This window comes from Gymnoscopelus microlampas (genome assembly GCF_963454915.1).
Source record: "Gymnoscopelus microlampas genome assembly, chromosome: 21".
NCBI classification, from domain to species: Eukaryota; Metazoa; Chordata; class Actinopteri; order Myctophiformes; family Myctophidae; genus Gymnoscopelus; species Gymnoscopelus microlampas.
This window is the reverse complement of record NC_139958.1, coordinates 34,943,785-34,969,096: the sequence shown is the minus strand read 5'-3', so window position 1 is coordinate 34,969,096 and position 25,312 is coordinate 34,943,785. Positions and strand designations below refer to the sequence as shown.

The following is a 25,312-nucleotide window of genomic DNA, read 5'->3' as shown; positions in this document are numbered from 1 at the left end:
ACCCCCATCTGAAAATATTATAATGCCAGGGAAAAGTTTCAAAGAAATATTCAAAATGTGTCCCTTTTCCTCCTTATTTTAAAAATAGCAGTTCTAAGCTCGTAGCTTGCAGATCTTCTATTTTCAAATAGCCAGCAACGCATAATAGCTTTAAAAGTACTCATGTGTGGCTTTAAGTCGCTTCTTTTGGGCTCGTTTTCATAGACCTGGTCACCTGGTTGCTTATTTCTCTCACACAAGGTGGCAACACCAAAGAGGAGTAACAACATTAACATTATTATTAGTCACAACTTAACAGCAACAGTGTCCTCGTTTTGGACGTGTTTCTGTCATTCACACCGATTACGAACACAACGCTAATATATATTTGAGGATCTTGTATGATTTACTAACATTTAATGTTACGTTTAAACAAAACATGTTTAGCCACGAGACTTTCCAGAGGCAGATGTGTGCTGTTATGGAGGCGCTGGTAGAAGCAGCTGTGATGGAAATGAGGAGACTCCTGGATCAATGTTCAACCATGACCATCATGACCACATGTTTAGAGGAAGAGGAGAAGGACCTGTCTCTGCAAGAGGGAACTCAACAGCTTAAAGACATGACGGTAGAGTTCATACACGTAAAGATGCCATTCAGAACACTTTTGTTATGGTAACTGTATTTTATTGAAAAGCCAATTTGTCTCTAAAGCAGTCATTCTCAAATTGTATTAAGCTGCAGACCTGTATTAAGCTGCAAAACTTTAATGGTTATTCCAACCCCCTGGAACCCCCTCAAGGCCCCTGGGGCTGGGCTGGGGGTCCCCACCCGGACCCCACTTTGAGAACCACTACTGACTGCTATGAAGCATGTCATCTGGCCCATGTCAGTGCTGATGATCAGGTCTCTGCTCTATATGTAAAGTGTCTTGTCTTGAGAGACAACTTGTTGTGATTCTGCACAGTAATTGAATTTAAGTACAATTCAATTGTATTCCAAGCATTGTTGGTCATTTACTCTTATGTTGAGCAGTAAACAGAGATTTTGGAGTTTGTGTGGCTTTTAAAAAAAAAACTCTTTTATAAACATTTTCTTTCTAAAAATGCAATTCATTAAATGTTCAGGTTACAGTATACATTCATTGACATAATCTCTGTTCAGACAGAACCTCATTTTGTGATATCAAGCCAAACACTCAATATTACACTTAACAATGCTAGAAATTACTTCTACTACACCAACCAACTATTTCAAGACATGGTTTTAATATTAGTTGTTCACAAGATGTCTTTTGAGTATCTGTACTTTACTTGAGTATTTGTATTATTTTAGATACTTTCACTCCACTACATTTCAATGACAAATATTGAACTTTTGACTCCATTAGATTTCTAGGAAGGCCTATTTCAAATATAGTGCAAATAGCATACACAAAATAGCGTTGTAGATCTGTATTCTCACTATTATTGATATTTTTGAATTTTTTTACAAAATATTTAAATTTAGTTGGACATTTGAATATACATTGATATTAAAAAGAAGATGCACTGGACTTAACTCAAGTATGAGGTTGACTGAGCTGCTATCACTTGTAATTGAGTAATATTTGACAAGGAGTATCTATACTTTGACACAAGTACTGAGGTTGAATCCATCCATGCTGCTTGTTGACTTGTGCATGTTCAGCCACAGGACTGAAGAGCAGATATAATTGCTTGTAGGTATCGATATGGGACAAATGCACACTACACCTATTTCATCTTCAGCAATATTAGCAACAATATGTATTTCCATAGAGAAACTGATCTTGGTCATTTGTTTTATTACTTATTGTATTATGATGATGATTTGATTGTACATTTGGCATAAGGAGACTTGTCTTATGTGACATAACATGTATTTTTTTCTAACAATAACTTTACAGAGTCAATTTGCATCGCTGATGGAAACATGGACCAAAGGCGCGGTGGAGAAAATGGCACTGCTGTTGAAAGTATCCATGTCCGAAGATGTGTCTCGTCCTGCTCCAAAGAAAAGAGGTGGCGTCAAATACAAGAAGACCTCAAGAAAGATGGTCAAGCAAAGAGCGGGAGCAACGGATGGAGACAAAAAACGTAAGTACTGTAGGTAACCGGAAGGCTCGCCCCAAAACAAAAACACACTCGCCCCCATTTCTTTCGCGGACCGCTCGCTCCCAGCGGTTCTTGTATTCTTGTATTTGTTTTACTGAGGTTAAGGTTGGGACTGTAGGCTAACAACCCAATTTAGGTATTTAGCAGATACTCAGAGCGACTTACAAAGGGAAAGATCAGAGTAAAAGGCATGAACCAACAACAGGGTAAATTGTCAAGAAGATAGTGCAACATAACTAGCGAATAAACATCAAACAATGCTGTAAGGTAACAGGTCTATTATGTTAGGAATGGAGTTGTGTCATTGTGTTCACTTTAAGAGAGAGAATAAAGTCACATTTTGTTGTGGTTTCTTTACAGAACTTGTCAAGGGCTCTTGTCGGAAGGGAAAGAAAAAGGAAGTAAAAAGAACCAAAAAAGACGGCAACCAAGGTGAGTTAAGGCTGCACCATACTACAAATGACGCAACACTGTTTTCCACTTCGGCTTCCAGAACCTAAGAAAGTGTTTTGCTGAGGCTCCAGCGCTCCACTCTGGGTTCTGAACATTAGACCCACCCCACTGTACATCGTGCTGAAATGATGATTTTACCATACATCTTTGCTGTTACTATACATTAACCTCAGCTTCTGGTGACATACACTGTCTACTAAGTGTGTGCTATCTCTCCATTCATTTATTGCCATCTGGTTGTGTATAGAGGGTTGTACCTCCTAACCTCCTCAGACAACCTTCCTTAGAAAACTGCATCAAATCTTATTCACATTTAAAACTAAAGTTTATTTCAGATGTACAGGCAACCATGCACAAATAAAATCTAGAAAAGTGCGCTCTCATTTAAACATTTTGAACAGACAGACTATTTGTATTTTTTACAGGTGAGGTACCTGATGTCACACAAGAAGATGATGATGGTCCCCAGCCTTCAACGGATAAACAGGAACTTCAGGTCACACAGCCACAGGTAGAAGAAACACAAGAAGAAGTTGATAGTGGTTCACAGCCTTCAACTGAAAAACATAAACTTCAGGCCACGCAGATAGAACCCGCCTCAGAATTGAGTGACGAGGAGGACGTCATGGACTCCGACTTCACTGGCCAAGAATTGACTGCAAGCACAGAAAAGAGCAAGAAGAAAATAGAGCTAATTAAGTGTCCTTGTTGTGAGAAAACCTTTGCTCTAAAGTGTTTCTTTGACAGACACTTTTTGAGTCACTCTAAACCCCACTTGTGTTCTCACTGTGGCAAACGTTTCGCCAGGCCAGAGGGGCTGGTCGCACATTCGCGGAAACACACGGGAGAAAAACTGTTCAGATGCTCTGAATGTGGGACGGGGTTTGCCTATAAAAGTACATTTAACAGACACATGCATCAGCACAAATGCAAGAAAACCCAATTGTGCACTCAGACGTGCACATTTTGTGAGGCTGAGTTTTCAGGGAAGTTAGAATTTCAGCGGCATAAGTGTTCAGCGTTGGAGAAGACGTTCCGCTGTTCTCTTTGCCCCATGACCTTTGAGTGTCGACAAAGCCTGGCTGATCACGAGAATCTCCATACAGGAGAAAGAGACTATGTTTGTGAAATGTGTGGTGAACGTTTTCTCTCCTCCTCGTCGCTGTCCACACACAGGGTAACTCACATTCAGCAGGACCACTGCTGCGATGAGCTAGGACTGGGCTGCAGCGATTCAAGTGTCTTGCAAAGCCACCTGAGCAAGCACACGGGACAGAAGCTGTTTACTTGTGACGTATGTGGCAAAGGCTGTAGTCATCAAAGTGCTCTCAATCACCACATGCTTACCCACACCGGGGAGAGGCCTTATGTTTGTGAGACTTGTGGCAAAAGGTGTGCTCACGCGAGTGCACTTCAGAACCATCTGAGAATCCACACCGGGCAGAAGCCAGGGCAACGCCCGGTTTGTAACGTGTGTGGAAAAACTCTCAGCAGCATGACCAAACTTAAATTTCACATGAGCGTACACACGGGGGACAAACCCTACAGCTGCGATCAGTGTGCCAAACAGTTCCGGAACCCGAGCAATCTCAATAAACACCGCATGACGCACACGGGTGAGAAATTGTACGGTTGCAACATTTGCGGTCGAAGGTTCACTGCGGCTAGCAGCCTGAGGGGTCACAGGCTTCTCCATACAGGAGAGAGGCCGTATCGGTGTCCCATTTGTGGTAAGAAATATCACCAGCTTGGTGAATTCAAGAAACACCAAAAGGTTCACGTTCCTCCACAGTCAGACGAAGTATAGCGTATAAATGTCACTCTCAACAGAGTCATGAAAATGAAATCTTGCATTGATATAATGGTACACCTAATGGCTCACATAAAGAATACCGATTTTACCATTGCTTGTTATGCACTCCACCTACACTGGAGAGATCAGGTTATTGTGAAAAGTACATTTTCTGACAAAGACAGAATGTCAGATGGTCACTGCTTTACTCTTTCAGATCTGTACAGAGTTTACAGTATTTACTGGTGATTCCATTAAAGTGAATTCATCAGAGATATTTTGTATCCATACTGGCCCAAACATTGATGATAAAATACCCAGGAAGTGTGTACAGTAGCTCCTTCCAATTCAGCACAAGTGCTTGATTAGATCATACAAATACAGGCAGCCAAATGAATACATAACCTGCTCCTTTGACTTATAATATATCTGTTTGTGAGCTCCTTAACATGAAATGGATGTCTATACATTATAACGTCACTGTTGGCAACCTTGTATGTCCAAAACAGTTGTTTTTCTACTAAATGAAACCTGTGTTCCAATAAAACCAATGTAGTTATTAATTCATAAGTTCAATATTTATAAAATCCACAGAGAGACTGAACCATTTTCAACCTGGTGTCCCTATTTTGGGCCTGTACTTTTTCGTGTCACTGTGATACGAAGTATAGAATAGAGCATTCATTTACACCAACAAAAAAAAACTAAAAAGATCAAATTTGGAGATACAATATTTCCGCCCAACAGCGTTGGTATACAACATGTGCAGCCATAGAAATGAATATTATTTTATACCTGTGTAGATGCAAGTAAAGTCACGATCACTGAAGTGCCCTTATAAGTCATTATGTGATGGAGATGGAGGATGGCAATTATGAATGTGCTTTTGTCACTGGCTTAAATATTGAAAAACAAAATATATTCTTTCATGATGTCTATTTTGCTGATTAGCTTTAATTTAATGTGATTGTTAACAAAGTAATAAAAAAGAAAGAAGGAAAGAAACTCTATTTTTGTCATCTGTATGCAAAAAGTCTTAAAAAGTAGTGCTTCTCCTTGCTTACACAACTTTTTTACTCTAGTTTTTTGGTTGTTTTTGTTTTGTTTTCCCTGCTCCAGTTGCCTTGTTGTGTTATGGGCAGTGGAAATCCTTTTGGAAAATTCACAAAATAATCATGCCCTGAACCCTATAAAAACACAACTGGGAAAGTGCATCATTATCTGTATGCAGGGGATTGGCTCTGCTCTAGCAGCTTTAAGCTGTTGTTATAAATTATTTTTAATAATGTGGGTATTTAAAAATCAACAGTTTCATTAGCTGAATGTAAATGTCCACTTAAAGTGGTGGAAAAAGCATGGAACTATTCCAGCTGTATTAGCTTTTGTCTAGTCTTAAGGAAGAGCATTTTGTTCTATGAAAATTGTGATAAACCATAACTTTTATTTGTGGTATTGGGCTTCAGTGATTTGACATATTACAGGAGTACTGGGCATTTTATGAAGTGGGCCCTGTGAAAATCTGTATCTATCTTAGTTTTAAGTTAGTTTTTGTATTATTCACTAATTTATAAGTGAATAAAAAAATAGTTCTTGCGTGTGAGTGATTAGAAATGGTTGGATTATAAAATGTAAAACGCATAATGGGCTCAGTTCTCCCCCAAACCCCAAAAGTGAGTTAACACTGTCCTCTAGTGCTGAAAAGTATAACAACTGCTCAGTCTTACACAGCCTGGGCAGGGACATTACTAAAGAAAAAACGTTTTTAACGTTTTTAAACATTATTATGCAGAATGTCCCGTTTCACAAGGTATCATGTGCATAAAATCTCTTGAAAATAGCAGACCTACAAGCTCACAACGCGTTGCATAACTCTCTCTTCTACACATGTGATTAAAAGGAACACACCCAGGTGGGCGGGGCCACCACCAGCTCAGCTGTCACAAAGTGGTCATCCATATCAGCCAATGGGGGGGCGAGGTTTTCGTGTGACGCCACCCTACGGAGCCTTGCGATTGGCTGGATGTGATTTATAGAGAGTTGAACGTGTGCGGCGGTTAGTTTGTTTGAGAGCAAAAGACAGACGGACGGACGTAGAACATACATTTAATCATCAACTGCAAGGTTTCCCATTCAGGTAACGTCATGTTTTATTCACCTTTACGCTAAACGTTGTAAACCGTTGTGGTTGTGGTGGCTGTGATCTTGTAGATCTGCTAAAACTCCCCCTAAGCATGGGGTTTTAGCCCTGAAACAAGTCGTATCATGACGCAACTTGTACCTGGTTTTGCCACTTTCTCCATTTATACAACCCGTACATCTACATGAACGTTCAGGTTTCAAATATAAAGTGCTGACCCCACGGCTATGGATGTAACGAGTTTAGACACTTGAGTCTATAAGTACCCCTATCTTCCGTATTGTTCAATAAAAAGCATTTTAATCCGATCGGCGGCCATTTTCTCATATGCTTTAAACTACGCGACACTATCGGTTGGTAGGTGTATTGCACTCTGATGCATTATAACTCTATGAGAAAATGGCCACCGATCGGATTAACATGCTTTTTATTGAACAATACGGAGCATACGGGTACTGAGACCCCAGCGTTTCAACTTATTACATCCATAGCCGTGGTGTCAGCACTTTATATTTGAATGGAGACCGATTCAAAACCAGGTACAAGTTGCGCCATGGCGCGCTCGTGACAGACGAGCGTCATGTGAACCATGGCTAGAGTGGTAACTGTCGATGGAGAAACGTTTGTAGGTAAATAAAACTAAGTGATAAATGTTAAAATGTGTTTTATACTTAGTGTTTGGCTGGTTGCAACGGTTGAAGTTAGTGGAAAAAACTAAATACTTTATAGTTCCGTCACATTATTAAATGGATTTGTTGGCTTTAAAATATACATTGATAATGATGTGTTATATTCAAATTCTACACTAATGGGTGTGTTGGCTTTAGATATGATGACGGTATTGTCAAAGCACATGGACATGCCTAAATGATCACATTCAGGTCTGATTATGATGTACCGTGATGTTTATATCATGTATAGTGGTATTTTGCATTAAGACCATTTTCCAAATTCTTTTATTATTTTAAAAATGGCCAATATAACATGATGTGCCCACACTATATATCCAGAGTGCTTGTACTGTAATATTATGACATTACCTGCTGTTTCTACACTGCTGTAGTTTCATAAAACGAAGGGTTTCATCCCCTTTAAGCCCTATATTCAAAAGTGTTCAGTAGCAGATCTTCAAGCCCACAATGCTTTGCATCAAGTCTTTTTTTAACACGGTGCATGTTGTGTGCAGGCACTCCCAGCTCTGAGCCCAGTTAGGTTAATTATGTTGCTATATCAGTGGTGCTCAAATGTCAAGGACCCCAAAATTACATGAATTTGGACTCCGAACCCACATCTCAAAACATTTTGTTCCAGGGACCTCCAGAAGGAAATATTTTAGTTATAACAATTCACTTAAAAAAAAAATCCCATGAGCTTGTATATCTGCTATTTTTGAATATAGCCAAAGTATAAAATTTGGTTAAAAGGACACCGATGCTTTCCCAGTTTTAATGTGTTAATGTTCCTTGTTTTTAGGCTGCGCTGCATCCATCATGGCCTTCCTGGAAGCCACCCAGACCATCTCCAAGATGATGATCCAGAGACTGGACGACTTTGTAGCCGAGATCGATAACGTCCACATGGTCTGGCTGAGGGAGATCGAGCAGGAGGCCTACCGCATGTTCTCTGGGTAGGTTTTTAAACCCTTTTGGGGTTATTTTATTACAATAAATAAAGTTGATTCTTTTTTTTAAGGGTGCTGTTATAACTGATGTGATTTTGGTCAAATAAATGGCTTCATGAGTCTGATGGTAGTTATTCAATTCAAAGTGGCTTTATTGGCAACGATGAGAAAACATGCGTTTGCCAGCTACGCATTGCTATAGTGTTTGTTCAATAACAGGGGTCTCTCTACCTGTTCAATAACGGGGGTCTCTCTCTCCCTGTTCACTAACAGGCGTCTCTTTAGTGAACTGAAAATTAACAGTGTCACACTAAAGTAGCAGATCCACAAGTACGAAACGCGGTGCGACTTGACACGTTTTGAGCTTGTAGATCTGCTACTTTTGAATCCTGAAAAGGACATGAGGTTTCCACCCGAGAGAGACAATATGATAGATATGTGTGTATATATATATATATATATGTATACATGTGTGCACGCACGTATAGCAACATTATTTTGTTTTACGCTTAGTTTAGAATTTGGAAGGTGTTTTTCTAAATCTGCCTCAGGTCTAAATGGGTCAATAATGCAGTGAGTGAATCCAACACCGAGCTACAGTTGATGATACTTGTCTTTATTCCAGTGAATCCAGTACCGAGCCAGAGCTGATGCCAAAAACACCATCCCAGAAAAGACGCCCTCGTAAGAAGCGGATTTCTCTGGCGCTTCAAGATGAGGCTCGAACCAGGAGGAGGTTAGTTTCTTACATTGGACTGGATTAAAGTTGTCGGTCTCCATTCATTTGGATTCCATAGAAGTCAGACTTATTTGAAAACATGTTGCACAATGAAAATGGCCGATCTACAAGCTCTCAATTGGTGGCGAGAGCTTGTAGATGGGCTATTTTCGGTTATTTCAATATTGGAGCATTTGAAGTGGTCAAACTGGCAATATGTTATTAAGAAGTGTCTTCCATAAAATCTTAAGGCTCTCGGGTATTTCATATAAAAGCAAAGGTTTACATATTGTGGTGTTTGGAATCAGCGCTAGTGTGGAGCACTCCTTTCTTTCTTCGTTTCACAAATCACACATTAGGACTTGGACATACAAAAATATTCAGTCGTGACATTTTGTGGGCTAACCCTTGTATAAATACATTGTGTGTGTGAGCTCACTCTGAAATGTGCTGGAAAATCCTCCACATTCTAAAGTCTTAAAAAAAAACCCTCTTTACCTCTTTGTAGGTTTTCGACGGGGAGGCGCAGCAACCTGGCTGCCTCTGTGAAGAAGCTGGACCTGGTCTTTGAGGAGGTGACGGAGCCCCATCCGTCTACCTCCTCTGTGGAGGTAGCGGTCGGCGAGGATCAGCCGCCTCAGGGCAGCGTGGTCAAAACAGAGCCTGTAGAGCAGGACACTGATGATATGAACGGTAGGCCTTGTCACAATGAATACATTAATCCCCTGATTGATTGAATACTTTATTAGTCAGAAATGAGAACGGCTCGTGTTGCAGTCGGACATTAATCCGTTAAGGCCTGAGGCCGATTCTACAAATGCCTTCTAAATCAGTAGTTAAAAAATGGCAGCTTTACAAGCTCTCAGTGCGGCACGAAAGTGACACGCTGTGAGCTTGTAGATCTGCTCATTTTGGATACCCAACGCTAAATCAAAAATGACATGGATGGTTTCCCAGTTTTAATGTGTTAAGGCTAAAAGGATAACATAGTGGTCCTATGTATTCAATTCATCAACGGCAAAAAAATGACTCTAATACTCATCAACAAATGCAAGACACTATGTACAAAGGAGAAAATGGAAAAACGGCGGCAATTACTGCATTTATCTCCCTTGTGGTCTCCTGACTTTTTTTTCCAGATCTGTTTTGAAAGAAACCAGTGATTCGCCTCTTTTAATGGATGGTGTCAGGGCATTCCACATTTTGTAGTAGTAGAATGAGAATTTTTCCCCTTTTCTAAATGTGGGGTGTACCAGATCATGGCTACTCCATCTAGTGGGTGTCACTCACGTTGGAGAAGTAGTTAGGTATGAAGGTATTTAGGGCACTGTCCCTTGACTAAAGGGACCGTGCCCCTCTGTCTTAAATGCCAATCCTGTCTAGTCAAATGTCATGATGGTGGTGACAGCCTTAGTGAACGCTTCCTCTCATGTCACGATAGTGGTGACAGCCCTAGTGAACGCTTCGCTTCCCCTCCGCGTTCTCCCCACAGAGCATCGTCCATGTCGGGTGCCCACCGCGCTGCCCAAAGCCATGGTGAGGATCTCTGCTGGCGACCGGCGCTCTGCCGAGGCAGCCAGGCTTCCACAGCTGGTGGCTGTAGAGCCACAGCCCTCCCCCGACCGTACGGCCACCAACGTGGCCATAGCGGGAACGCCCACCAGGCCGCGGGTCTCCCTGACGCTGCGTCACTCGGCAGCTGGCCTGCGTCACAGCCTGACCCGGCAGTCTGTCCGCAGAGCCTCCCGGAGGTCGCTGCTGAAGAAGGTCAAGGCTCACGCCTCCAACTCTGTCTGCGATGGTAAGTGTTCAGTAACTCAAATGTTGTGGTATGTGTAGCTTTATTGTCATATCACAGTGGTAAGTGTAGCTTTATTGTCATATCACAGGTTTACAGAAGTACAAATTTAAAAATCGTTTTTGTGGGTTAAGAGATCAAACGAAACAAACAAATCTACATATTTACGCATAGTACCTAAGATAAGCAAAAAGAAAAATGCCGATGGTCCTTTTCAGCCACAGATGCTTTCCAACACCGCCATCGGTTTGGCGTGTTGGACCTCTTAGGTTGTATGGTGAATTCAATTGTTTTCTTTCCATTGTAGAAGACACTTGTGCAGAAATGGAAGAAGAGGATGAACACCAACCAGAGTGAGTTTTTTTCTGAACGTGTGGTCTTGTACAGCAAGAGGGAGCTGTCTCAAATTATCTCGGCTATATATTACTAATCGTCTATGGCATTGGTTCTCAAAGTAGGGTCCAGGGGTCCCCCCGTTCTAATTGTGATGCTATTTTAACTAATTTAGCATCACAGTCATTTTAACCATTGTTATACTTGTATATCTATTGTTTTTAATAGCCAAAGACAAGCTCGTAGAATGTCACTTTGAAATTTGTAATATACATTTCTAAACCGAATTTGTGCCACAACTCTTTTGGGGTACAAGTATTTTCGGAAGTGGGTCCGCGGACAAATGCATATCGTTTTGGGGATTCTTGCGTGAAAACGCTCGAGAACCACTGGACTCTCGGTCTTTGTGTTCTAAGATAAAAATCTGTTTTGACTTTTTTAAATGTTCCTAAAGCTTTGCAAACATTTGTCTTTCAGGAAGCAGTCGGAAGCTGAGGCCTTCGCTGACACTGAGCAACTAGAGGTCTGTTTATGACCAGAACATTAAATGATCATAATAATGTCTATTGGCATTACATTATATCGTCTATAGACATTGCATAATTACATTTTGTTTGTCTGGGAGAGTGGTGTAGCGTAACGACAAGATGTTTGCTAACTGAGTTTGTTTGTTTCTTTCTTGTGCCAGCAGCTGTCTGCTAGTGGCAGCAGTAACAGAGTGACTCGGGCCACAAGTCGCTCTGCTGCTGGGAGCTCAAAATCCAACACAGGTAAGACTTGAGGTGGGGGTGTTGGCATCTACATTACCCAAAAGGGAAAAATGCATGCATTTAATTTAGTGTGACCAGAAGCAGGGATAAATCATATTCCCACCTGACATAAAAAACTATTGACCAGAGGGGGGCAGCAGATCTCCACAAATCCAACTCTAGGAGTCTCATGTCTGTCTTGAGTGTCTGATAAAGCACTCGTGATGTATTGTACACAATGGTTCATTTATATTTCTGTTAGCAGATAAACCAGTTGTACAGTCACCTGTGAGGTAAGCTCTGCTTTTGATTTATGTCTTCAAACTGATGGCTTTTGTTTAGGCAATTTGTGATGTTTGATAACACCAGAGTCAAACTGTATTATTTAATATTGTATTTTAATTGTCAGTCAAACAGGTTAACATGGTGTCTAAAACGTATGTCAATCAGAATCTACATGTCAAATAACATATGATTTATGCCCAATATGAGCAGATGACTCTTGGATTGTATTTTAATTTAGACTTGCTCTTCTCCAGATCTACGACTACGAGGGGTTCCAAACGAAAGGCCGAAACTGCGGTAAGATAAGCATTTTATTATAGTTAAATGACTGTTCTTGACATATCTGTGGATTTTAAAATAATAAATTCGGGGTCCTTGGCTCAAAAGTTTGAACTACTGAATTAGAAGGCATTTGTAGAATTGGCCTCATGTGTTAATGGGTTTATATAATCCATCTATGATGTATGCACCCTCAAGCACGTCTATGACGTCGTGATCTAAGATTTGTAAACTTGTAATTATATGCCACCAATAGTGCCACCAACAAATGCTTGCATATTAATAGGCTGCCGAGGCCCAACTGTTCATTACAGACACGCAATGGCACGCAGTAGACTACTAGAGAATAAAGCCAAGTTATGTGATCCAACATGAGGGGTGATAAATGCAAACAAAATAACGTTGGTGTCATGTTTTTCTTTTTCCAGTTGAGGTCCAACGTGAAGACGTTCCTCCAGAGGAACCAGATGTTGACTTCAAACTCTCTGGGTCGCACAGCTGTCAAGTCCTTCATTAAACACACCACTCCTCTGAAGGTGGACACAGTGGTACGTCAACACACCTTACTGTCGCACACTACTGTGTGTAGTTATTATGGCTACTGTTAGGATTCTGCGTATCATGTCCAGTTCTTCGCACACGGTTACTGTCAGTGGCCTCGGCTCAGCCACTAGAGTGAATGCAGCTGTGTTATAGTTTTTATTTATTTAGACAGGACTGTATAAGATGCCTGGGTTCCTTAAATCTGATCTTTAGGACTGACCGTCCTAAAGATCATATTTAATAACAGTACTGTGGACAATCACACTGTTAAGTCTGCTCTCTAAGACCGACCATTGGTAGAACTCTGAATGTTGGTGAGGTAGTGTTTTGTAGTCCCGATGTATAACTATGAATGCTGGCTAATGTAGTGTTGTAGAACTATGAATGCTGGGTAATGTAGTATGCGTTGTCTCCTCTCCAGCAGACGGGGGGTGTTGTGGTAAGTGTGATGTCACAACGTTGTTTCCATAACGACTCATTAGACAACTGCTCTCATTGGTTCACTACTTCCTAGTGGTGTGTGTGTGGTGTTGCAACAACTCTTTGCACCAGGGCTGTCAAACTCTTTTTATTGTGAATCTGTGGTGTTACGACGACTGACAGTCCAGGCTGTCAAGCTCTTTTTAGGACACAGTTGTGCACGCTATTTAACTAATAACCTTGTTTTACACTATTTAATGGGATATTTCACTTGGTCATTTTAACATCCATTCAGACTTTTGTGTCCCGTACAGTTTTACGTTGCTTGATTCAGTATTTAGATATTTGCATTTCATTTTATCAGACACACCACCTTCCTGTACAAACCCGTTATAACTTCAAACTCTGTTAGATTCATTTAATGTCATTGGTTCTGGTGACTGAGATTGTCCTTCTTAATGTCCATCTACCTGGGAAGCTGGGAGTTGCTACACTGTTACTAAAACTCGTTCCACACCAATGATGCACAATGCAACCACAAACCATTGCAATTCAGCAATTTATCTCTGAAACACATTGCAACAGTTTGGTTTCAATGTGAACCGTTGGTGAAGGACTGGGCTTAATGGCTTCAGGATGGATTGAACTGCAGTACATTTGTTTCTCTTTTTAGGCAAAACAACGTCAGAAACTGGAAGCGCTCAAGAAGAAGCAGGAGCTGGAAGAAGAGAGGATAAAGAAAATAGAGGACGAGAAGAAGAAGAAACAGGAAGAACTGAAAAGGTACAAAATGTGTCAATAATGGTTTTAATCTGGTTTCACCCTTTAGACCTGTTACACCTTATACGTTAGACCTTTTAAATCCGGAAACACCTGTCATTTTAGTTACTATATATAGCAACATGACTTATTTTGATTTTATGAATTGTGTTTTTCAGAACTTGGGTTAAGATTTAGAAGATGTTTAGAATCTGCCTCAGGTCTAAATGGGTTCACTTTATAACTCAGTGTTCAGGTGGGTTTGGTACACTATGACTGTTATTACACAGCTCAGTATGTGGGTTGTGCCCCTGACACATAACTGTGTAATCCTTACTGTTGATGATCAAATAAGTTGTTTGGCAGAAGATTTGTCCTTTTTTCTTTATGGGCTCAAGTCAACCCACATACTCAGCCGTGCTGCTCATTCCACAAATACATGTTTCTTACAAATGGAAAGCCTGTTTATTTCCCTTTAAATGGTGCCCCAACTGTATAACAGTTATTGCCAGGAAGTGTTGATTCACCAAACACATAACTGACACCGATTTCTTTGTTTTACTCATGTTCTACCTTGATGTCTGTAGGAAGAGGGAGGAGAGGCTGAGGAAAGCAGTGGAAGCCAGAGCCAAAGAAGAGCAGAAGGAGGAAGAGAAGAAGAAAACGACGGCACAGAAACGTGCTCGGGTGGAGGAGAAGAACGATAAGGTGACTAACTCCTTATTTCCTCCCTGGCAATGTTTTCCTTTGTTTTTAAAAGTGAAAATCCACCTCAATTACTCATTTCATTGCCTCATATTTGTTTGCGTTTCCAGCTTCGTGTTGAGCGCTTGGCAGAGGAGAAGCTGAAGAAACAGCTGGCGTTGAAACATCAGGAGGAGATTGACAGCAGGAGGAAACTAGAAGAGGAGACGAGACTGAAGAGGCTTCAACAGGCTGTAAGTTCACTGCAGCTCACCTGACATTTAGAAATGCCATTTTGTTCATTTTAGTGACCAAATCAGTTCCATTAACGGTACACACTTTAATTTGTAATATTTGCAGATCATCGCTTATTGTTTACTGTTACCGACATTAAGTCTCCCCGAGTCCCTGACCTACTTGCTTACTGTAACTTATTCATTAAAATGAATCGGCTGGCAAGTCTTCAGTCACATAGAAATACTCTCGTCAGCAAAATAATTGATAGTTTACTGCAGTGTCTCTCTCGCCATAGAAGCCAGCATGTCTTCTATATGGAAGGATGTTGCACAGTGAAAATAGCCGATCTACAAGCTCTCAATGCTGTAGACCGGCTATTTTCGGTTAAGATTGGAGCATTTGAAATGGTCAAACTAGCAATATGTTCAGAAGCGTCTTCCCTAATGGTATAAAACCCTAATGGTTTTATATTTCATAAATAAAAAGTCTCAGTCTGTGATTTCTTTTTTTGTTCACCTGGTTGGCAGTATGTAGAACAGCAGGAACAATATTACTGTATTTGGCCGCCGACCTCCATCTCCAGGGACCCCCAGAAGCAAAAATTGAGTTAAAAATGTTCGCTTTAAACAATATATATTCAAAGGTTTGCACACATTTTCACGATTTTTCAAAAATAGCAGATATACATATACAAGCTCGTAGTGCGGCACTCTGTGCTATGAGCTTGTATATCTGCTATTTTTGAATAGCCAAAGTGTAAAATAATGCTTTTTAGCTCAAATCAAAAAGTGCGTTCTAGGTCTTAATGGGTTAATCCATGACTATGTAAAGCACTTTGGATAAGGGTGTTATATAAATGTGCCATTACGGTTTTGTATATAAATGTGCCATTTAGCTTAAGGTTTTTTACGTTCTCTCCCAATTTCTCCTCAGGAGGAGGAGAAACGTCAGCAGGCCCTGCAGGCCAAGAGGAGAGCGGAGGAGGAGGCGCTCAGAGCTCAGGAGGTGAAGAAGGAACAGGAGAGAGCTGAACGGTACAAACTGCACCTTCACACACTTAAACTGAACGGTACAAATTGCACCCTGAACACACTTTATGCTCCTGGCTAAGTATATATTTATTTTTGATTCAATACTTAGTCAAAAATGTAAACGGCCCGTAGTACACGGTACAATCAGACATTAAGGCTAAATTGTGGATCTACTACACTCGTTTGACGCTGTAGTATGATCAAGTAGGGTGTTCATTTACAAAAACTGTAAACTATTGAGAAAGAGGTTCCTGCCTGACACAAACGATATGTTTGTGTCAGGCATTATACTATAATAATGCAGTGTTACATTACTTAATCACTATGATGTGTAGTAGTGTTGCTACTAGTTGGTTAAAGTGGTATCGTTTGTCCTCAGGGAGAGGGCAGAAGCTCTTCAGAGGGAAGTGGAGAAAGCTGCCAGAGAGCAGGAGAGGAAGGAGGCTGAGAAAAGAAAGGAGCTGGAAGACCAGAGAAAGAAGGTAAACGGACACTTAAACATCAGTGAGGAAAAAACAAACCAGATCTGTGTTTGTTCTGGAGCTCAACTAAAACTGAACACCAGAAACAAACTATTGACCACATGTACCCTAATGCCCCTGTTCTGGGCACGTCATTCTGTGAAAATGGCTGATTTAAAAGCTCACGTGCCGTGACCGTGTGAGCTTATAGATCTGAGACTTTTAACTACTTTCAACGTGCTGTCCCTGTTTTGGGCATGTCTTGTTTAAATTGATCTGCAACGCACTGTGGTGCGCTGAGCTTTTAGATCAGCTATTTTTGTGCGACACTGTCAAAGTATAAAATGGGACATTCATTTATGGGAAAAGATGAAATCTGGAGCTGCAATGTTTCTGGCAGACAGTGATGATGTGACTGTTATTAACGTTCATCTACTGCTGTAGGAAGAGCAGCAGAGGTTGGCTGAAGAGCGGGCGGCTCAAGAAGAGAGGGCTGCTAAACAGAGACTGGCTGAAGCAGCAGCCAAGATGCAGGTTAGTTTGCAGAGAATCTCATCTGTCATCCATCATATTATCTAGATTTTAGTTGTACATGTGGACCAAGTTGAAATGACCGAAGCCACTTTCTGGTTTTAACTCGCATGTCATTAATCTGATGAGGCCTGAGGTTCCGATTAGGGATGTCCGATATTATCGGCCTCCCGATATTATTGGCCGATATTAGCATAAAAATTGATAGCGGGAAAATATCGGTATTGGTTTTTGAAAAAAAAAAAAAAATTGTTTTTTGAAAAAAAAAATATATATATATATTTTTTTGCTTTATGAATAAGTTACAGGAGTTCTTACTGTATATGGTGTGTGTGATATGACATTTGAGCTTACCCTAATCACAATAATCCCCGCATATATCGGTATCGGTTGATATCGGTAATTAAGAGTTGGACAATATCGGTTATCGGTAAAAAAGCCAATATCGGACAACCCTAGTTCCGATTCTACGAATGTCTTCTAAATCCTAACAGTTTAAAAAAAAACGTATGTTGCTATGTCAGTGGTTTTCAAACTTTTTAATGTCAACCCCAAAATGTATATGTATTTGACTGCAGACCCACATCTCAAAGTATGTTGTTCCAGGGACCCCCAGAAGCAAAGATTTGAGTTACAAATTTAAAACTATATATTCAAAGATTTGCACATTTTCTCAAAAATAGCCAAAGTGTAAAATGATGCTTTTAGCTCAAATCTAAAAATGACACAGATGCGTCCCATGTCTTAATGGGTTAATCTGATGAGGTGATCAGACATGTTACTGTACTTCAGACGATGAGTGTGAAGGACATTTATCTGTAAGACCACGGTCTTTGCCTGCATTAAATGTTGTTGGACGTGACCTGAGCAATGACTGGACTTGTCTAGTTGTGACTTGGCTCTTCTTGGATTGCTTGATTCTTAACACTGTAACCTGAAGGTTTAGACTCACAATGTGTGAATGTTTTTCACCTTTTTAAGGATTCACTATAAAATGTGGCCTTTGGCTCAATGGTCACAACTTATCACAGTTGCAATTTTCTTTGTAAATGCAGCGTTACTTTTGCTATAAGATGATAAAGTAGTATTAATATTTCATCATTTTTAATATATTTACCATGTAATATTGAGGTTGATATTTGTGTTTCCTCCAGCAGCCTTTAGGACAGTCTGCAAGCCTCAACGTGACAATGGATGTGGAGGTAAAAACAAAACGGATTTAATTTATAAAGTTATTTTTTACAGTTTATGTGGACTTAAATATCCACAGAACCTCCACTTTATAACATTTATTTTTGGGGCATTTTCAAGGCTTTATTTGATGGCTATTGGATGAATAGTTTATTTTTTATTTTTTTATGTAATGCATCCTTGGGTTCATGAAAGGCACTATATAAATTCAAGCTATTGTGTGTTCAGAGTTCCATCATGAAGAGTCCCACAGGGAAGGACAGACCTGCTGGACTCGACGTTACCATGGATCTTGAGGTAACACACACGCGTTCTTTGGCATATACAGTACAACAGAACATCTTAACTAATTGGTGTAATTTTAACTAGTAACAGCTGCAGAGGCAGAGGCGTAGGAAGCTCGATGGGAGCGGTGTGCTTCTGACCCTCTTAGTGGTTGTATAAATTCAGGGTAAACCAGTTTTTAATAATAAATTCAATAGAAGAATAACTTCTACAAGAAAGCAATCATCGTCGGCACAAACCAGGAAGCTGTTGTGCAAATGAATGGAAGGTTAACGATTGGAGTCAAATCAAGTGCCTCACAGTATCTGTCTTGTACTAAAGTTTTTTTGTAAAAGCTTCGCACACACAGGAGGACAAGTGCTCCTCCCGCTCTCTCAGATCAGCTAACACAGGGAAGCTGTCTGAACCTTCCCTAAAACACCCTGGACAACGCTCCACACATCCTAGACTCTTCTCCCTTCTGGCTCCCAAACTGGAACAAACTCCCCATTGTATTTAGAACTGCAGATTCACTCTCAATTTGCCACCGTAATCTGAAAACATACCTTCAAGACTTCAACTTAACCGCTAGCACTTGACCTAGTTACAGTATGATGGTCATCATGTTTTTGTTACTTAGGCTTGTTTTTCATTTAGACAGATGCTACCTGGTATTCTATAGTTTCAATGTACAGGTTATTATTTTGATAGTATATTGTTTAGACTGATGCTAGGTTCTTGGTTTACCTGTGATCCTAGATTACTGAGGCACTACACTGTCGCTCTACAGTCTGTTTATTGCAAGTCACTCTAGAGAAGAGTGTCTGCTATATGCCTACATTGTCCCCAATGAAAAACTATATCCTGAATGGTAACGTGAATATTGTAAACCAGATGTAGGCACAGTGATGCTGATGTATTGTAAACAAGACGTAGGCACAGTGATACTGATACAAGCGTACCAGTGTGCTGATGGCGATCATGTTGTGTTTCTACAGAAGTCTCCACAGACCTACATCATCACTCCCAAAGGTGCAAACAAGACAGTCAAGTTGACGGGCAACCCTGACGACTATGGGATGGACCAGAACAGTGACGACTCGACGGATGATGAGTCGGCACCACGTAAACCCATTCCATCCTGGGCGGAAGGTGAGTCGAAGATCCTCACTCCAACTAGCTTGTAATGCGAGCGTGCCCTTTCAAAGGACGTTTTAAATGATTAGATTGGTTTGGAGTGCCGCACTACGAGCTCGTAGATCTGCTATTTTTGAAAAAATCCTTTGAATATATATTGTGTTAAAGCGAACATTTTGAACTAAAATCTTTGCTTCTGGGGGTCCCTGGAACAAAATATTTTGAGATGGGGGGGGTCGGCGGCCAAATATAATTTTGGGGGTCCTTGACATGAAAAAGTTTGAGCACCACTGATATAGAAACATACGTTTCAGATTACTGTTGGGATTTAGAAGACATTCGTAGAATTGGCCTCCGGTCTTAATGGGTTAAGCTCCAATGCTCTCACACTGGCGGATACAAAAGATGTAGAGCAAGCTACAAGAGATTCAAAGCTACGCAGCATATCTGTAGCTTTGTATCAGAAGTTGAAGCCAGCTCAACTTATTTGTAGCTTTTGTAGCAGCTACAAACGTCTGCTGTATCTTTGCATGTTGTGGCTTGCTTCCATTGAAAATGAATGGTAGCCTGTATCTTTTGTAGCTGCCAGTGTGAACACAGCATGAAAGCAGTCTAGTAGATATGTGAATTTGGGTCTGTGTGGTTTAATGTAAAATGTGTTTGTTTTTCTCCAAAAGGTCCAAAGCTGCAGCAGGCTCTCCTCAGAGAGTACTTCAACCCTCCTGACCTCCATGCTCTGTTTGGAACCATCGCACCTCCCAACCTGGAGGAGATCTTCTACACTAAGAAACCTCGGTTCAATAAGAGGACCAGCTCCGCTGTCTGGCACTCTCCTCCAATGGGAAAATAGTTATGGTGGTCCTTTAAAATTAAAGGTTTGAGAACGTGTGTGTGTGTATATAAGTATAGTAATTGTATTTCAGAAGTCCACATACTGTACCAGCTCTGACAAAAACTCTGTGATGGATCCGGTTCCTTGATGTTGGATCTGATTCCTCCGGATCTCAACCTCATGGGAAACTTTTTTAAAAAGGTGTCTTTTGTTTACATTGTTTTCTTGATTGTGTTTTTTTTTTTAATGTTCAGATTAAAGATACTGTATGTATAATGTTGAAATAAAAATGTTTTTTGAATTTTCAGTCACGTGTTGTACTGGTTCAACATGAAATGGACCTATTATACTAATTTAACATTATTTAAATTCGTAAATTAAAGCCCTACTTCATCACACGAGTGTCACACAAAGTTGTTAAAATAGCCAATCTAAAAGCACACAAAGGTGTTTTGAGTTAGTAGATCGGCTTATTTTTACTACTTTAAAATGATAAACTGTTTGACATGCAATATTTTATTGGGAAATCCTCAGTGTTGGAAGTTACTTTATAAATGTTACTTAGTTGCATTACTGCTTTCTGTGCATACTTATTAATGTAAAGAATAGGCTCAGTTGCAATGGTGGAAAGTAACTAAGTACATTTACTAAAGTACTGTAGTACACATGTAGGAGCCAATATGGGTGTTTTTGATTTATTTGATTTATATTCCTTATTTGGTGGTGTAATTGCACTGCCAAGCCACAAGGGAGCATATGGCGCATTGGTGGTGGTTCACGTCACCTACTCAATGATATAATGAACACACGTGTGCAACTCCGGTGTGTTTGGACTCGGAGAGCAGCAACAGTTCTTACCGCACGTTATAGCACACACTTAGGAATTTAGGAGACAAACATAGAAACAAAAGGAATTAGGAAACACAAGGGTGACTTTGGGGTATTATTATTATTGCCAATACAAGTGCTGCTGGAAGGAGCCAGGCTGGAGTGAGCGAGGCGAGCGCGTCAAGAACAAACTTTTGGTGAGTCCAAACGCCACCGTGACCGAACTGAAGGCGGTATTGGGCCAAATTTAGTTCAATCACTACAACACATTTTAGGTGTATTTACTGGAGATTTTCAATACTTTAACTTAACTACATCTCGGAGGCAAATATTGTACTTTTACTCTACTATAATTATTTGAAACCTATAGTTTTTGATTATACATTAACCACTTCAGTCTTATGTTACAGTATGATTGAAAAAGGAGTGTGTGTGTGTGGTGTGCACCTCCAGCTCGCTTGCCTCAAGTCACCTTCAGACGGCACACCTCCGTCTGTGAAACTGCACCTTTTTCAATCTGACTGGTTTTCCAATGGTACTGTGACATATTACTTAATTACATCTTCGTTCCCTGTGGAACCTAAGGCTGTGACTATCTGGTCCTATCCTGTGCAGCATGTTGTGCCTCGCCCCATGTTAGGTTTGCCTATATATTAAAATAACAGATGTACAAGCTCACAACGCGACTCATTGCGAAGCAGTGTGAGCTTGTAGATCTGGCAGGGAGTCCAGTTGGCCTCGGTTGTCCACTGGTCGGCAAACTGGCCTTGGCACTCCCCTGTTAACTGGCTGCTGGACTTCCTAACGAACAGACCTCAATCTGTGCCGGTCGGAAAGAAATAAGTCCAGCGTCATCTCCCTCACCCTGAGCCCAGGGCTGTGTTCTGAGTCCACTGCTGTTCACCCTGATGACCCATGACTGCTGTGCTAGGTTCAGTGCCAACCACATGGTGAAATACGCGGACAACATGACAGTCGTGGGCCTCATCAGGGACGAGAACACCTACACGGAGGAAGTGAGACAGTTGGTGGGCTGGTGCAACACACAATCTGGTCCTGAATGTCAACAAGACAAAAGACTAGAGATCAGATGTTGACTTCAGACGGAACCAGCACAGCCACACATCACTCATAAAGGACACTGCAGTGGAGGTAACGAGTAGCACCAAGTTCATGGTCCTCAAATACGGCCTCTCTTGTAAAAAGAGCACAGAAACGTCTGTTCTTTCTATGCCGGATGAGAAGAGCCCAACTCTCCCCTCTCCCATCCTCACTACATTCTACAGGGGCACTATAGAGAGAATCCTGACCAACTGCATATCTGTCTGGTCTGGAAGCGGCAATGCACCAGACTAGAAATCTGTGCAGAGAGAGTGGTGAGGACAGCGGAGAAGATCATCAGGACTTCATTGCCCTCCATCAAGGACATTGCTCACAACCGCTGTCCGACTAGGGCCAACAACATCAGGACAGACCCGACCCACCCACATCATGGACTGTTCACTCTGTTGCCCTCTGGCTAAAAGGTACCGCAGCCTCGGAAGCAGAACGGACAGATTTTGCAAGAGTTTCTTTCCCCAAGCCATCAGACGTGAACTCTAAAAAAGTGAAATAGTCCCCTACAAGTGCAATATCCCCAAACCTTTCTCCTATATGCTGCTGAGGACTCCTGTTGTGCAATACTTCTGTCTCATCATGAACGGACTGTGATTTTATTTTATGTATTTGTTCATTGATTTGATTTTGATTTGAATATTCATCTGTGGATCCGAGTAAAAGGAAATGTAAGGCTTTAGACCAGGGTTTTCAGCTTGTCTTCCCAGGACCCAAACTTACAAAAATGACTTGCATTAACCACTTCAGCCTATTTAAAAACAGTGAAAATGGCAGATCTAGAAGCTGCTTTTTCAACCTTCTGGGTTTCTTAGGGCAAGGTTTTTTTTTCTTCTTGAAATTCTTTAGAAAATTATAGATTTCTTTATATTTAAAAAAATGTGGAAACCTAAAATGGATTTTTACTTTACTAACCCTTTGGGAAATACTGCTTTAGAGCATAGCCCTGTCTCTGAAAAAGAGCTAAATTAGTCAGTCTTAATACGGTAAAGGCGACACAAATGTCCATAACTTGAGAATGCTCACTCTTAGTGATTTGTTCAGTTATGAACCACCAGGTATCTGACTTGTTGCATCACCAAAGAGTCAGAATGTAATACTATATTTCAATGAAATATAGTTCTTTAAACATACAGTTTTGTGTGTGTGTGTGCGTGTGTGCGTGCTGTCATTATGTTGTTTGATTTAAAGGAGCACACCAGGTGGGCGGGGCTACCACCAGCTCAGCTGTCAGACTGAGTGGGGCTGGGCGGGATCAGTGAAGTCCAACACAGGTGGGGACAATTTATGTTGTAAGGGACAAATGTTCCAGGGGACTCGCACTCATGCTCGCACTGGCATCACCACACTTTGTGAGCTTTCCTTGTAGATCGGCTATTTTCACATATATACGTATATATAGGGCTATATGAAGTGCTTAATGTATGTTTTGTAATAATAACCAAAATCTACAAACTAACCAGTAACTAAATGTTATATGGTGGGTTTACTAGGCCTGTTATGGACTGTCATTACGGGGCCTGGACAGGAGGGGGCACAAGTACACCAGACTAGGAGTAAGCTGCAGTCAGAGGCTTCTCTCTGTTGCTCCAAGCATGAACCTGACTGCAATCTTGCTCCTGTTGGTCACAGAGTAACAGCACCATCTAGTGGCTAAGAGGCACTTCACGCCTGCCTGCCTATCCTGTGGTAAGTGTTTTAAATAGCTCTATATTCTGATAGTAATCAACTAATCATTGCTATAGACGTTTGTTCAGTAACAGGGGACAGGGGTCCCCCTGTCTCTCCAGCTCTTTACCAAACAGAAAGTACAAATGGTCGGAATATCAATTTAATCCAATTCTAATACAGGACACAGGACAAACAAGTGGAATCGGAAGTGATGAAACAAATAAATGAGCAGACAAAATTGAAGCTGATAAATGGGATCTCTCTCCTGATTGGATGAAATTGGCGACCCACCTGAAAATGTATTTTCTGTTCATTAAAGAGCTGGAGGAGACCCCTGCTGAACACTATCAGAGTTAAATATGTTTTGTTTTATCCAACAAATATCACATACAACACCTTTAATTATGGCATCGGCCTAGTTTTCCACAATTGAGAGCAGAATTCTCATCTTTTATTGGAAATGACAAAACAATATATATAAATATTTTTTTTACAGGTTTCACATTCTCATAAAACGTACTATACACTACAGTAATAAATGGTTGTGTAAACTTCGAATTTGAGTTAGTAAAAGAAAAATGGCATAATCAGAGTAACTTACCTTTAACATAATGTTATCTGTCCAGGTCATGAGGAATCTGCTGTGGAATTTATTATTAGAGATTAATTGGAGAATAGATGGATCGATTGATGGGTGTACAGATGGACAGAGAGATGGCCTAGAGAGATAGATGGACAAATGGATATGGGCATGCCCCCTTTGTGCCCATATATGGAGCTGACTGATTTGTTTGCGGCTGATGCCATGACAGGACAATGAGGTTAGACAACACACTCCATATTTGATGGTAGCTGCATTGAGAACTCCTTAAATGGTTATGGCTGAGTCAGAGTGACGTCAGAGGTCCACCTGCTGGCCAGCCAGCCGCCCCATTAGCCAATTTTAATATAGGATTAAATAATTGTAAGAAATAATTATGAATTCATTTTTGAGCAGGCAGGCAAGTAGTGACTTGCAGTTGCAACAGATGTGGTTTTCCTGTGCACAGCAAGGCTATGATAGAGGACTGTGTAGGGTCAGTCCAGGGGCCAGGCAGGTGTCATTGATGTGTATGGGAGGCAAAACTGGATCCAGAAGTTCTATGAAATACATTCAATACAATCAATAAGAGCCGGCTGGACCAGCTTGCGAATTAACACTATGTCTGAACAATTGCATACTTTGTCATACATTCTGTTCAGCAATATATAAAAGAAGACATCACAGGTTTTTTATAATCACTTGTTTTTTTTATGTGCACACTGTATAGTTTTATTGCGGCATCTAAACA

General features: G+C 40.8%; 2 protein-coding genes across 6 annotated transcripts; both read left to right on the top strand.

The window, feature by feature from the left end:
- Nucleotides 1–285: 285 nt before the first annotated feature.
- On the top strand, nt 286–4,807 carry LOC311037458 (uncharacterized protein). Its single transcript, XM_084046634.1, has 4 exons — nt 286–607; nt 1,907–2,096; nt 2,475–2,546; nt 2,993–4,807. The coding sequence occupies exons 1-4, from the start codon at nt 419–421 to the stop codon at nt 4,372–4,374; spliced, it is 1,833 nt and encodes a 610-aa protein (XP_083902760.1). The 5' UTR covers nt 286–418; the 3' UTR covers nt 4,375–4,807.
- A 1,601-nt stretch (nt 4,808–6,408) lies between these two features.
- On the top strand, nt 6,409–20,676 carry LOC311038441 (inner centromere protein-like). Of its 5 annotated transcripts, none has more exons than XM_084047968.1 (22): nt 6,409–6,493; nt 7,970–8,123; nt 8,743–8,853; nt 9,344–9,528; nt 10,328–10,636; nt 10,941–10,986; nt 11,444–11,489; nt 11,658–11,736; nt 11,981–12,008; nt 12,255–12,297; nt 12,708–12,827; nt 13,244–13,261; nt 13,916–14,025; nt 14,589–14,709; nt 14,817–14,939; nt 15,856–15,956; nt 16,333–16,435; nt 16,859–16,948; nt 18,100–18,147; nt 18,365–18,433; nt 19,399–19,552; nt 20,215–20,676. In XM_084047968.1, exons 2-22 carry the CDS (start codon nt 7,987–7,989, stop codon nt 20,385–20,387), a joined length of 2,214 nt encoding a protein of 737 aa, XP_083904094.1. In that variant the 5' UTR covers nt 6,409–6,493; nt 7,970–7,986; the 3' UTR covers nt 20,388–20,676. The 5 variants fall into 5 exon arrangements, with proteins under 5 accessions (XP_083904094.1, XP_083904095.1, XP_083904096.1 ...); XM_084047969.1 differs by having other exon boundaries at nt 11,978–12,008; nt 13,247–13,261; XM_084047970.1 differs by having other exon boundaries at nt 11,978–12,008; nt 18,103–18,147.
- The last annotated feature ends 4,636 nt before the right edge of the window (nt 20,677–25,312 follow it).

Coding starts and splice junctions, on each gene's coding strand:
- LOC311037458 (XM_084046634.1), top strand. CDS start 419: ATGTTTAGCCACGAGACTTTCCAGAGGCAGATGTGTGCTGTTATGGAG. Junction 608..1,906: donor AACAGCTTAAAGACATGACG/GTAGAGTTCATA, acceptor ATAACTTTACAG/AGTCAATTTGCATCGCTGAT. Junction 2,547..2,992: donor CAAAAAAGACGGCAACCAAG/GTGAGTTAAGGC, acceptor TATTTTTTACAG/GTGAGGTACCTGATGTCACA.
- LOC311038441 (XM_084047967.1), top strand. CDS start 7,987: ATGGCCTTCCTGGAAGCCACCCAGACCATCTCCAAGATGATGATCCAG. Junction 10,987..11,443: donor GAGGATGAACACCAACCAGA/GTGAGTTTTTTT, acceptor TTTGTCTTTCAG/GAAGCAGTCGGAAGCTGAGG. Junction 18,434..19,398: donor ACGTTACCATGGATCTTGAG/GTAACACACACG, acceptor GTGTTTCTACAG/AAGTCTCCACAGACCTACAT.